Source organism: Solea senegalensis, linkage group LG7 (genome assembly GCF_019176455.1).
Source record: "Solea senegalensis isolate Sse05_10M linkage group LG7, IFAPA_SoseM_1, whole genome shotgun sequence".
Classification (NCBI taxonomy): domain Eukaryota; kingdom Metazoa; phylum Chordata; class Actinopteri; order Pleuronectiformes; family Soleidae; genus Solea; species Solea senegalensis.
This window is the reverse complement of record NC_058027.1, coordinates 17,408,166-17,421,142: the sequence shown is the minus strand read 5'-3', so window position 1 is coordinate 17,421,142 and position 12,977 is coordinate 17,408,166. Positions and strand designations below refer to the sequence as shown.

Below are 12,977 nucleotides of genomic sequence, written 5' to 3'. Positions count from 1 at the left end.
AAAATATCATAACAACACTTAAGAGAAAATAGATAGATGGAAAAGCTGGATTTGACTTTATACTGTATATTAAAAAGCAACTCTAGGAATAAATCTACACTACTGAGCCAGGTTTAAATGGGCTAATGATACTCTCTGATTATCATCCATCTTACCATGCATACAAGTTTACGATCCTCGATCTCACTGTCTTGGTTGTGGTCTGGTTCATCTCCTCCAGCCATGTTGTCCTCAAAGCCGCCTCCAACCCTCACCACCTCCACATGGAGACGCCCTGCAACCTGGCAACAGGGACAGGAGGGAAATACACAGAAAAGATGTTAAACCTGGTTACCATTTACTAATCCTCTGTGTCATACATCTTTCAAAATAACATTTGTCTAATACATAATTATTGTTGTAACAACATTATGCTACTGCCCCTTCTTTCTCCATTGATTTAATCAGACAGTCGTTCAGGACTGGTGTCAGAGTAAATAGATGCAATATCTCAATAGTTAGATTTCCTAATTTATGTAACTGTTAAACTTTCTTCAGTTAGAATATCAGGAGAAAAGGACAAAGGACTGAAAAGGGTAATGGGAATCTTGACGTGACTAAGACTTTTATGATATAGTGAGACAGAGGAATTAAATCTCTTATGTTTTTACTTTCTGTGTAATCCAACAACAGTAGTGTCTCCCTACCTCCCCCTTCTGGTTGATGATGGGAACTGCATACTGCATCTTGACGTCATAAAAAAGACAGGAAAGGAAGACATTGGCAACCCCGATCAAACTGTGATTTTCCTGTTCGTCAAAGAAGGGGTCAGCCCGACGGAAATATGAACGCATCACCTGGACAAGACAAAAGGAGAACATTTTAATAAACTGCATGCTTTAGCATGACTTATTCAGAAGTTGACATCTACAGCGGTTAGTCTCTACTGTTTGGTTTGTTTTCATTACATATTTAGTTATTTATGTCAAGCCAACTCACTGGGTTGTCATTGTGATGGAGGAGGTAATCTTGCCACTCTTGGTACAGCTCTCTCATGTCCACCAGACGGTTCTCCATCTTCTCCAAGCTCCAGATCTGTTTGCCTCGACAACGACGCCTAACCTGAATCGCTGGTTCACTGAGCACAGCATCCCTCTACACACACAAGCACACACAGACTTTTAGAATTAGAATTAGAAACATGACTTTTTTTTAAACAGAAACTGGGAAACCAACACAAAGGTATTCGTGTTTGTGTGACCTTGCGGTTTGCGTTGAGGTTGTCTGATGGGATCTGGAGAGTGACTCTGTACTCTGTGTGTCGTTCCAGCCCCTCAGCAATGAAACAGGCTTCCTGCACCAGGGTGTTTGCCCTCATTATCTGCTCCCTCAGTCTTCTCAGACTCCTCACCAACACCGCCTCTCTGCAGGAGGCATCAGTGAAGAAGAGAAATGTTGATTGAATTGGCTTATCAACACAACAAGCATGCACATACCACACTCACAGACAGTCTCACCTGTCCTCACTCCACTGCCTCAGTCTACTCTGAGCACTGGTTGAATGGCTCATCCCTCCCATGCTGAGTCTCTCCAGGCTGCGGTACTGCTGCCCTTGGCCTTGTTGGCCAGGTGCTAGTGTTCCAGAGTAGCCTGTGGACAGGCGGTCCGGGTTCAGTTTCTTACGGAGCTGCTGGAGCTCCTGCTCATACATCTGCCTCTGACGCTCCAGAGCGGAGCGCTTCTCCTCTTCATGCTGTCTCTCAAGAGACTGGAGGACTGCCTGCATGGGGTCTGACAGAACACAGCAGAGGAGAGTCAGACGTACAAGTATAAAACTGTAAATCTAAATAAATCTGATTCTCTTTATGGATTTCATGCACATTTCGTTTTTACCATTATTGCCGAGGGCTTTCATCATGACCTCTGTCTGGGCGAACTCATAAGAGAAGCTGACTTCACTGGACACTTCGCTAGCTGTGTCACCATCTGCATCCAGCTGTTCACTACTGCCACTATTCTTCATCACACCCCCCTCACCCTCCTCATCCTCTGCTCCCCGTGACCGTCGCTTTGGCAGGTTTATCCTACAGAGAAAATATCAGATTTATTACCTCTGATCTTTAAAATTTCATGTTTTATTTGCTCAAAATGTAACATTTAATTAGGTAATGTGCATAAAAAAGCTGGGTGATCTTAGTAAAACTAAGAGAAGCCAAGTAAAATAAACTGCAGATAAAGGTATTTATGCTTATGTAAGACGTAACATTTTATGAAACAAAAAACATCATGAAGATTCTTTAAAAAAAATTGAGATATTTAGGGTTTGTATAAAATTACCTGAAGAAGTGATTGTTGCCCCAAAAGATTCGGTCACCATGGTGAAGCTGCAGAGGGCTGGTTACTGGAGAACCATTTACACATGTCCTATAACAATTAAAAAACACACAAACAGTGAAATTATGAATTGGTGTTGGGGTGTTATACTTCCCCCATAACAAAGACTTTCTTGCTTTGCCCCCACAGAACTCAGTTAGCTGCTCCACACATGAGCCTGGCACCATAATGCAACTTACCGAGCATTGCTGTAGGGGGTGAGGATAACGGCGGCCTCTGCTGTAATGTCTATGATGCAGTGTTCTGCCTGGATACCCATCCCACACAGCTGGATGTCCTGCGAGTCTGCTGAGCCCACTTTTGTATGTTCCTAAGACACAATATCAAAGATATCATAAGATACTTTAAGATGAGAATTAGACAATGTGACCAAGTCATGTTTATGATCGTAATTCCAATTCATCAAACACCCAAATGCCAGTCATTAAATTTAAATTTGGCCGAAATTTTGGTGATTTCAATTAAACATATATGACAGGTGAGATGTAAAGATTTATAGGGCAAATGGACAGGAAACTATGTCAAACACAGATGGTGAATGAAATTATACAAACTATGTAGAGTATGTACCTTCAGGTAGTACACCAGCAGTTCATTAAGAGCAGGATCAGCATTAAGGTTGACAAGAAAGCTTTTGTCTTCTCCAACTTTAATCCCTGAGGACTGAAGAGATATACCCAGACTCTCTAGCTGCTTCTGACGCTCCTACAAACACACAAGGACACATTTAATTACATAGAGTGTAACCAAACATCAAAATGATTGTGAAAATGTAACACTTTTTTTTTTATCTGTCCTACCTGTGCAACCTCTTCAGTTTTGCGAAGCTTCTCCTCCCACGTAACGGTCATCTCTTGAATCAACTTCTCCGATTCTTCCAGACGGTCCTTCAACTCTGGAGCCTTTAAAGACTGGAGACAGAAAAGAATACATGACAGCAGAGGAAAGTAAAGATTTTCACATGCTCATTTCTAACATTTCAATGACATCTCACCTCTGCTTGGGTTAGCTGTACTCGTAGTTTCTCTACTTCTTCTCGGAGCTCCCTGATGATGCGAGCGTTGGGATCTTCATTAACAACAGCATGGTTGACTATGCTCTTTGCTCTGTCGGCATAACGCAGCGTCGACAGTGTCTCCTCATAGTTGTCTGCTGCTGGACTCACAGTTGCAACCATCGCTGTGCGACTGTTCCCCCCCAGACAGTCCTGGAGAGAGATGCAGGCAACAAGAATGAGAAACACAATGGGATTCATTTACAAAAAAGAATTAAGAAGTTAAGAAGAAATTAAGAAGATGCACAAGAGAAAGATTTTCCTTTATCTATGACAGATGTGAGTAGGTTTATTGTGCATTTACCTTGAGCAGCCATGTCAGAACAGAGTCTCTGTAAGGGACAAACTTGTTCTTGTTCTTTGCGGTTCCCTGTTCAGCCAGTGCCGAGATCACCAGACCCAGGGTAGTCAGGGACCTGGCAGACACACACAGACGCACATGAAAACAATGAGGACAAAAGTTCATCTTCTTCGTCTGTCTTTTCTGTTGTATTTTTGTGCGAGGATCAAGCTCGTTTTAACAATTCAAAGTGAAAATTTGCTGCAGTGTCCATACAGATGTCACCAGATTAAAAAATACGTTCAAATGAGTATACTGTAAACTATTAGGTAAAAATGCAACACTGCTGGGATGAAACATCTGTAAACAACCTGAGGTTTAGCTTCAAGGAAACAACCTTGATGAGCAAACATCCAATCATGAGTTTGTGGAGGTATGCTGGGTGTTAAACTGGTTAACGTACTTGTTTATGTTGCTTCCCTCCTTCAGGCGTTCCCCTGCTGCTCCAGTTTTTGCTGCGCGCTCACTTCCAGCTAAATCTACCAGACTTAGCCGACTCACCTTTTCTCCACTTGTCTAGAAAATGAGACAAGAGATAGAAACAAGATGAAAGGCAGATTATCATCTCGTTTTTTTTTTTTACAGAAAATGGTTAAACTGACAACTTGCATATAATATCAGATAACATTGTCCCTTATGTCTCACGTAAGACTTTTCTGCCCATGTGTCTGTTAAAACCAGGCAGCTTCCTATTTATTAAAATTCTACACTCAAGATAAACTTTGTCCCTTTTAATATTTCTGTTAAAGATGGCATATAGTATGTTATCGCAATAATGACAGCCACGCCACTGTCATCAGGGAATGTTCTGTTAGTTTTCTAGCTATGGGTTAGTGTTACACAGTTGAGCATGAAATGGCAACAATGTGGTCTGACATAGTTTGGGATTTTCATTTTTATCCTCTGGTATGACCACCAGAGAGTCTTCTTACAGTTCTCAATGACATCTGCCATACATAAAAGAGAGAGCATTACAATATCCAGAATCTGGATCTGTGCAGTGAGACATTCATGCAGATCTACGTCTGGTGAAAAGCAGTGCCAAGCATCCACAGCGGGTTTGACAAATCAGTGATTGGACATGAATCACCCAAGAGATTCCACATGAAAGCAATCGCCGGTAGCTTTTCAACAGCTTTCGACAGTGCAGCTTTGTCCTGATTTACAAGCGTCAAAGCAACAGACTTATAAATAAGACAGAGTTTGGCTTACATGAAAAACCTCCCCTTATCAATTTGCTATTAAGTGCCTTTGGGCTGGATGCTTAGGTTCATTAATGCTCAGCAGACATTCTCAATACTTTTCACAAAACAGTAACTGTGCGATTCCACTCATTGGTTTCCTCATCTTTTATTCTTCTGTTGACAGGTTCTTTCTGTGTCTTTCCAAGAGCTGTTGAGGATATAGCTATCATCACATCATTTGTACTCAGACAGGTCCACACCAAGTGTGCCAAGTGTGACAAGCCAGTAACTGACGAGGCCGAACCTGATCTACATCTGCAACCAAAGCAGAATATGAGCTGATGCAGTTCTGTGTCTGTGTTCTGTGGGCACATTCAACCACAGATGTTTGTGCAAGGACAATAGTGTAAAATTGCAATATTTGTAAGTGAAACACGGTAAAAAAAAAAACTGTATCAATGAGAAAATAACATCTAATCATAAAAACAAAGAGTAAAATATCACATTTACAAGTATTCAGACCCTTTACTCAGCACTTAGTTGAAGCACCTTTGGCAGCAATTACAGCTTTAAGTCTTTTTGGGTATGATCCAACAAGCCTTGCACACCTTCAACTGGGGGATTTTATTCTTTGATGCAAATCCTCTCAAACTTGGTCAGAGATGTTTGATAGGGTTTGAGTGAGGGCTCTGGCTGGGCCACTCCAGGATATACACAGAACTGTTCCTAATCCACACAGTGTCAGGGTCAGGGTGTAGTTGTTGTACTTGTTACTTTCTAAAATTCTGATTTACCTTCGTCATTAAAGGGCACGGAGTGTAGAAAAGCAATTATGTAAAAGGTTGCAGCATCAGACAGCAACATAACAAAATTGAAAAAAAAAAACTGTATCACTCCTTAGCATAGCTTGCTGATTAAATGGTGACGATGAGAAACTCTTCTTGCCCCACACAGGATTCTGTGACCAGGAGAGTTGATACCTGAATCAGTAACAAGATCAGCAAGATCGGCAGGAAGGACATGCAGCTTTAAGGTAGCAGCACACGTCTCAAGTGTCATCACCTGGTCACACATGGTAAATAAAGGACAGCCGATGTCATCAAGTGACCCACCTATTTCAAAAGCACGACTGTAGCACGGCAGGGATCAAAATGTGCAAACAACTGAGGGGTTTGGTGGCAAATAAGGACAAAGTGCACTGCAAACAGTCTGAAAATACTGTGATGAGCTGTTCAGTTTCATAATGACACATCAGGCACTGACTGTATGAGGAGGCTTTTTTTCACCAGTGCCTTTATTGCAGCTGCTGAGTCACAAAAGGGTGAAGATTAGCTCCAGTTTATGATCTGCAGCCATTTCCTTTAAAGATCGACATAAAGGAGTTACTTAAAAGTAGTAACTAACTGTTAATTGGTGCTGTGATCATTTCTGGTGTTATTGCCATCTCTCGCTCTCTCACTGAAACTCTGTTTCTGCTTGTTTGACAAATAACTTGATTAGCTCTATATCCACAGACTACACATCTACTGATTAGAAAGTGTGAATACACCAAATGAAGGTTTACATGTGTTTGTCGATCAGACACAAACAGGCAATCATACTCAACAACCAGCACAGCTCACAGTGTCGTGCAAGCCACACTCTAAACATCATTCAAGTTGTAAAGAAAAGAGCAGGCATCTGCTGTGTTTAGGGCATCAACTCATTTCGAAGTGTGTCAAAAGCTCCAGCCCATTCTAGTATTTTTTATTAAGAAAGAAGAGACACTACTATACAAGACTTGGTTTGTTCCATTGCAGGACATGTCAGCTAAGTGATTCACTCACTAACTCCACAGTCTACATGTTAGCTGATAAATTCACTGACTGGCTGACTAGCTTTAATCATGACTGAGTGTGAGTTCCTTGATAAAAGAGATGCCTGTATCAGCTGACAAACTCACAGTCATACCTGTGAATTATTAACAGGATTTGTTTGTGAGAATAAAAGAGAGAGAGCAAGGAGCAGTAGAGGCTAAGCGAGTCAAGAGAAATAGTAATTTAAGTCTTCTTAGTAAACCTGGACAGACGGCACTGACTTCACCACCCAGTAGTGGCAGCAGTAGCAAATACGTGTGACTATGTCATCCTTTTTATGGGTCTTTTTGGTCCTTCACACTTAGACAGTTTTCAAAACCTTAAAAAAATATTGGGGTAGTGTGGACAGCAGCCAAAAGGTGTGTAACTGGAGCAGTGTAAGGGTGGATGCTGAGGTGTTGTCTTAACTTCTGCAGATTACATGCAGTTTGTCTAACCAATTTTAAACACACAAGAGCTGAGCTTTTTTAAGAGCAGGTAATTTGAAACTAGAAAAAGCAGCAGCATCATGTTTCAAGTTAGGTACCGACAGCCACTGCCTTGCTCGGATCCACCCTAAGTGCAGGTGTCATAGCCAATGTGTTCTGCACCCAGTGGCTGCAGAAGCAGAGCATATAAAATCCTTTTGCTTAAGTACTACGCTACTCGCAACAACCTTGACAGCAGCAAGCTACACCCCCAGTGACTGGCCACCTCTTGTAGTAAACGCTTTGCTCCCTGTGGAGGTCAATAAACAGGCTATTATCTTGTGGACTTTTATTTAGATGATTGATAGGCAGATTGAATCCACCACAAATTGAGTTTCAGCAGCAGCTCTTCTGTTGCTGCTTTTTACACCAATCCATTTTACAAATAAGGCTTGCAAATAGACAGTATTTGTGTTACTATATCTTACCCCAGACTTCAAGTCTTTGAGTGTGTGTGTGAGGATGATGTTGAAGACAGCATGCGATCGACTGCTCTCCTCGTTCATGTTGGTAGCAGCAACAGTCCGAGACTTATTCCCCTCTGACATTAGAGACTCAATATCCTGTCAAAACAATAACAACAGAAGTCACATAACAGATTTATCTGTGATAATAATCTTATTTACATTCCATGTACAGACTGGACTTTTTGGACTGCTTTTGTGAATCAACATGCAGATCACAGGGTTTTATGTATTCCTGGCTTGTTTATAATACATAACCTGTTATGGGGATGACCATATGACACATTGTGATGCATTGAGATACTATAACTAAAACAAGATATTGCAATTTACTACCCTCCAAAAATGTCTATTTTAAGGAAAGCGCTGATATAAAAAATGTTACATGTTTACAGCGAAGTAGCTGTCAGAGGTTTTAATACAACACAAAGCCACTACCAAGAACATAATAGAATATATAGATCCATGGCAAGATGGCATGATATTAACATCCCTAGTTCATTAAGCACACCTCTTGTGTGAGGTACAAAATGTTATTAATTGTTATACGTATTGAATACATTTGTAATGAGTCTAATCTGTTGACATCTGCCATCATGTGAACATCAAATCCCCAATGTGTACAGATCTGAGTGCGAGAATGTCAGACACTATGCTCACATGTAATTGTGATCAGCCAAAACATGATCTGGTGGTAATGTTTTTACCTTGTAGCAGGCCACGGCTAGTCGAGACAGACCATCCACGTAGGGGCCCAACACTTTATGCTCTCTCACTCTGAGGGTTTGTCGACCCCTGGATACAAAGTAAAATCAGGTTAAATAATGATATAAAAAACAAAAAAACAAATAAACAAAAAAACAATGCTGCTAATTGCTTAAACAGTGTTCATCTGATATACTAGCAAAACAGACTCAGACATTCCGGTGACAACAACAGTTTGCTGAGTGACTCTGACTCAAACTTGCTCTATGCCTGAGAACTTCATCATTTTCTGCTCTACAGCAAAGCCCATATGGTTGTCAGATGGTCTTCTCCTCTTTGGTCCATTTTATAGAGGTTAAAGGCCATGTAGTGAGTGAAGGTTAAAGGTTATGCTGTCTGAGGCAGCAGACGTAGGCCTGTGTTCCTGATTTACTGCTGACCCGCTGGACACAAACTGGCCTACGCCAGTGACTGCAGGGCAGAATGATAATCCTTTTATCCACTAACCAAAGCAGCTGGTGATACAGCGGTCAACATCTGACCTTCTCTGTTCTGCCAACTAACATGTTGGCTGCAAACTTGCAATGACAGACAACATATAAACAAAATACAGTACTGTGCAAAAGTCTCAGGGCACCACCAGCTTTGATATTTTCATGTCAGACACATTCTGAGATTGTTGGCATTTGGATTAGAATGATGCAACTGAAAGCTGGTCTCATATAGCCTATTAGTAAACTGTCAATAAGTTGAACTTTCTGGTGGAAGGTTTTAAAGTGCATGTAAAGCAAAAGCAGGGTTTACCCTCTTTACACATTATATATGTTAGAAAACAGTGGTTGAGAACACAAACAAAAACAACCTACAACTGTGGATTAAATAATTATCTGATGGAGTAACGACTGAAAAATGTGTCACTCCACATCTAACACACCTAAATCCTGAATTTGGGTGCAAAAACAATTTGTCAAATTTGACACTTCTATACATGTTTATAAACGTAAATTCTCCGGCACATGACAGAAAGCAATTTGGCTTTAATGATTACTTTTGCAGTGCATTTAGTTTTTAGGAATTATGATTAAATGCTACAGTGGAGGAAAAGAAATCCACCATCCATTTAAAAAGTGAGTTCATGTTCAGCTTGAGCTCATACCCTTTGGGATCAAGTAGATCCCGGACCTTCTCGTTGTATATCTCCATGTAGGAAACCTCCACAGTAAAGCTTTCCTCCTCACGCTGCTCCTTCTGGGTTCGTTCAAACAAAGCACTGCACAGGCGAGGAATCAGACCAGGCTGATCCCCTGACCCCATCATTGTGTATGATTTTCCCGAACCTGAACACAACAGAGACAATCACATCATGCACACACACTTAAGGCAATAATGGTACATTAGATATTCAATAGGTGTGAAAGTAAATTGTATTTATTGACGCCACTCCCACTGAGTTACAATGGAGAACAACCTAATGTACTATACAAACATTGAACCTCATCATCTCTAGCTAGAAATATTTGCAGTATGGCAATTATCTGTTAAGTCAGTGAGGAGCAGATTTTCAGATTTGCTCATTCAAAATTTTTCTTCACAGGACATGTTTCAGCCAGCCGTCTTATGCCTTTCTGTTGAAACAGACCATTGTTGAAAACTACACCACCTGCGTGATATAAGTAAGGTGTGGTCAATTGGTTTGAAGATGCATCCAAGCTGGTGTGTGGTAGAGAGTGGAGGCTGTCCAAGCTTCTTGTCACAACATATTCACACTGACACTCCTTTTAAATCAATACACTTAAGGGCACTTTTGCAACTCTGTTTAAACACTCTTACTTTCTTTCACCATGAAAGTTATAATGTTACAGATATATTATGCAACGTAACCTCACTGATATAGAGTTGGATAAGGCTTCAATATGACCACAACCGTTGTAATTTTCATATAGACACCATTTGTTATACGATAGATTTAGCTAAATGTAATGTTACTTGATCTGGCACCTGAGCACATAGTCACATGATATTGGTCATGAAATGAGGTGCATTACAGAAATTTACCAGTTTGTCCATAGGCAAATATACAGGCATTGTAGCCCTGAAAGGCATTGTAGAGAAGACTCTCCCCAAGGCACTGGAACACCACCTCCTGACCTGCAGACACAGATCACACCATTCTGTGAAACTGTGTACTGTACATCCACATGATTAGACATGGAATGACATTTTGGTGATAACATTTAATCAATCTGTGGTAATTAAGTAACCTGCAAAATGCTCTTTATCTGCCTCGTCCATGGACCAGAAACAGTAATCATAGGCAAAGACCTGGAAGATATGGAGACAATAATACCAGCATGAGACACACATATGAATAACATTTTATGATGGTTGTAAAACAGCAGGGTTCAAGTTAAGATTTTCTAGTAAAGAGAAGAAATTTAAACTGAATATATTTAGCTTGTTTTCTAATTTTCAAATTACATAAAATATGAATGAAATTTAAATAAATTAAATTAAATAAATTAAAAAGTGGAAGTACAAATCAACTGTCACTACATTTAACACTGCAACTCATAAAAGCCTTGGAAAACACAGTGGCTTCTGTTTAAAATTCGCAACCACGGATTTAGCTATATGTCTGGGTGGGTGTGTGTGTATATGTGTCTACCTTGGACTGATTCCTGATGATGATGTTGGGAGGTTCAAGGTCCACAGGAGCATGTGGAAAGAGAGATAAATGACTTTTAGTGCACACAGCAAGAGAGGATGAGTATGCTGACTGTTCAGCGTAAACAATCTGAAAATTGGCTCATGCTGTTCCAGATTATCAGTATTTTTTCTCATAATATCATGTGCTCCTAGTAGGAAATTAGTAAATGGAGACAGACACTTAGACAAATAAGCCACATCCCTCAGTTTGTGTGTGACTTCTTTGTCACATGTCAAAACCAACTTCTCATGGGATTTGTAAAGGGTGTGTGTCTGTGGATGTCTGGGAACGCATTCGTCTTTGGCAGCTTGGTGGACACCAAAAAAAAAGGTGTCTGGGTTGGTGGGTGTCTGGATTGGAAGAGGGGTTTGGTGGTGAAGTTGGCAGAGTGTTGAGACTGTGTGTGAATTAGATGGTGTTGTTGAAGCATTACTGTGTCAAGGTCATGCAAAGAAATTAGCAGTTATGAAGGGACAATGCCTGAGAATGTTGAAGTGAATATTTGACATTTAAAAAGAGGGTGGATTGACCAGTGTCTGCACGATACCCTACAGACAAAAATGGAAAAATACATACTACACACAACAACCCACACCCACACGTTTACATTAGGAGCATTTAACCAGTGGCAATGTCCTTTAAAACAGAACAAAATGTTTGCCTCTGATGTGGATTTGAAAGTTACATCAGCATCGAGTCTGGCATCATCAGATCTAAATCATCCCACTTAAAGGGCATATGTTGGGCCCCGGCACAACCATTGATCACCATATTAATTACCATATGTGTTGAGCATATGAATATCATTTCATTTCAGCATCAAACATGGACAGTTCTTCACAAAATTGGTGGGAATTAGGGCTGGAACCAATGATTATCCACAACGTTAACCTTGATCTTCACATGATTTCATTTTTCTAATGGTTAAAGTCTCATCTCATGTTACAACAGCGCAAACAATGCTTTCATTCACTAAGTTTCTCCTCTCACACACACACAGAAATCACATGTATCTGTACAGTCATACTCATTTATACATAGTTTTGTTGTCATCCACCGAAACGATGTCAGTGTGTATTTTAATACAATGCGAATGAAGTCAGATCCGTTCTCATGTGGTCACAGGAGATTTTAATACGAGGTGTGAAGAGTCGTACTTAGCTCTGTCCACCCATTGATTTGATCATTAAGGACAGATGTTAATTCCCAGTTTGAATGGGGCCCTGGAAATCCCCTGACATGTTCTTTCTCCATCTGTACATTGCTGCTCTGCCCGTGGGGTTAGCTGTGCTGTCAGAAAGCTGCACAAAGTCAAATGAGGTTGCCAGGGGTAGAGAGATAATGTTTTACAGAGACACATACACAGGTTTGCAAAGCTATTGTTCTTAGGGTACTGCATTGACTTCCACTCATTTGACTAATGCCTAATTCCAAACTTATTGGAATACCAAACCACAGTTCAAATCTTAGCTTTAAACTTAAACAGTTCCCCAGAGATCAGGTTGTGCCTCTTTCAGTTTTGGTGTCCATGAGGACTACTGGTCCTGACAAGGTCAGTGTTTACACCAAAAAATGTCTAAAAAAGACGTATCAAAAACAAGTGCACACATGCATGCATACATACATACCCACACGCACACCTGTTTCCTTTCACCCAAGCACTTTCTTTATAAACCACCAAAGCTGCCAGCATCCAGCCCAATCTGTAACACTTCATATTTCACTGACGTTCCTCTGCTGATGTGCTGCACTCAGCACAGTGAATACATGCAGAACAATCCTCATCTGCAGCTCTAATTGATTCCAGTGGCACTTCAAGCAGGATAC

At 40.7% G+C, this 12,977-nt stretch overlaps 1 protein-coding gene across 7 annotated transcripts in view; it reads right to left on the bottom strand.

The window, feature by feature from the left end:
* Positions 1–12,977, bottom strand: part of kif13ba (kinesin family member 13Ba) — a 35,815-nt gene that overhangs the window by 10,241 nt on the left and 12,597 nt on the right. For all 7 annotated transcript variants that reach the window (XM_044030123.1, XM_044030124.1, XM_044030122.1 and 4 more), the window contains exons 4-22: positions 11,109–11,121; positions 10,705–10,765; positions 10,499–10,591; positions 9,600–9,780; positions 8,446–8,533; positions 7,703–7,837; positions 4,171–4,283; positions 3,732–3,843; positions 3,368–3,580; positions 3,174–3,284; positions 2,944–3,078; positions 2,553–2,683; positions 2,317–2,403; positions 1,873–2,063; positions 1,497–1,770; positions 1,241–1,403; positions 979–1,134; positions 687–836; positions 156–281 (exon numbers count right to left, since the gene is read on the bottom strand). In XM_044030123.1, coding sequence (XP_043886058.1) covers positions 156–281; positions 687–836; positions 979–1,134; positions 1,241–1,403; positions 1,497–1,770; positions 1,873–2,063; positions 2,317–2,403; positions 2,553–2,683; positions 2,944–3,078; positions 3,174–3,284; positions 3,368–3,580; positions 3,732–3,843; positions 4,171–4,283; positions 7,703–7,837; positions 8,446–8,533; positions 9,600–9,780; positions 10,499–10,591; positions 10,705–10,765; positions 11,109–11,121 — 2,533 coding nt within the window. The remainder of the gene's footprint in view (positions 1–155; positions 282–686; positions 837–978; positions 1,135–1,240; positions 1,404–1,496; positions 1,771–1,872; positions 2,064–2,316; positions 2,404–2,552; positions 2,684–2,943; positions 3,079–3,173; positions 3,285–3,367; positions 3,581–3,731; positions 3,844–4,170; positions 4,284–7,702; positions 7,838–8,445; positions 8,534–9,599; positions 9,781–10,498; positions 10,592–10,704; positions 10,766–11,108; positions 11,122–12,977) is intronic.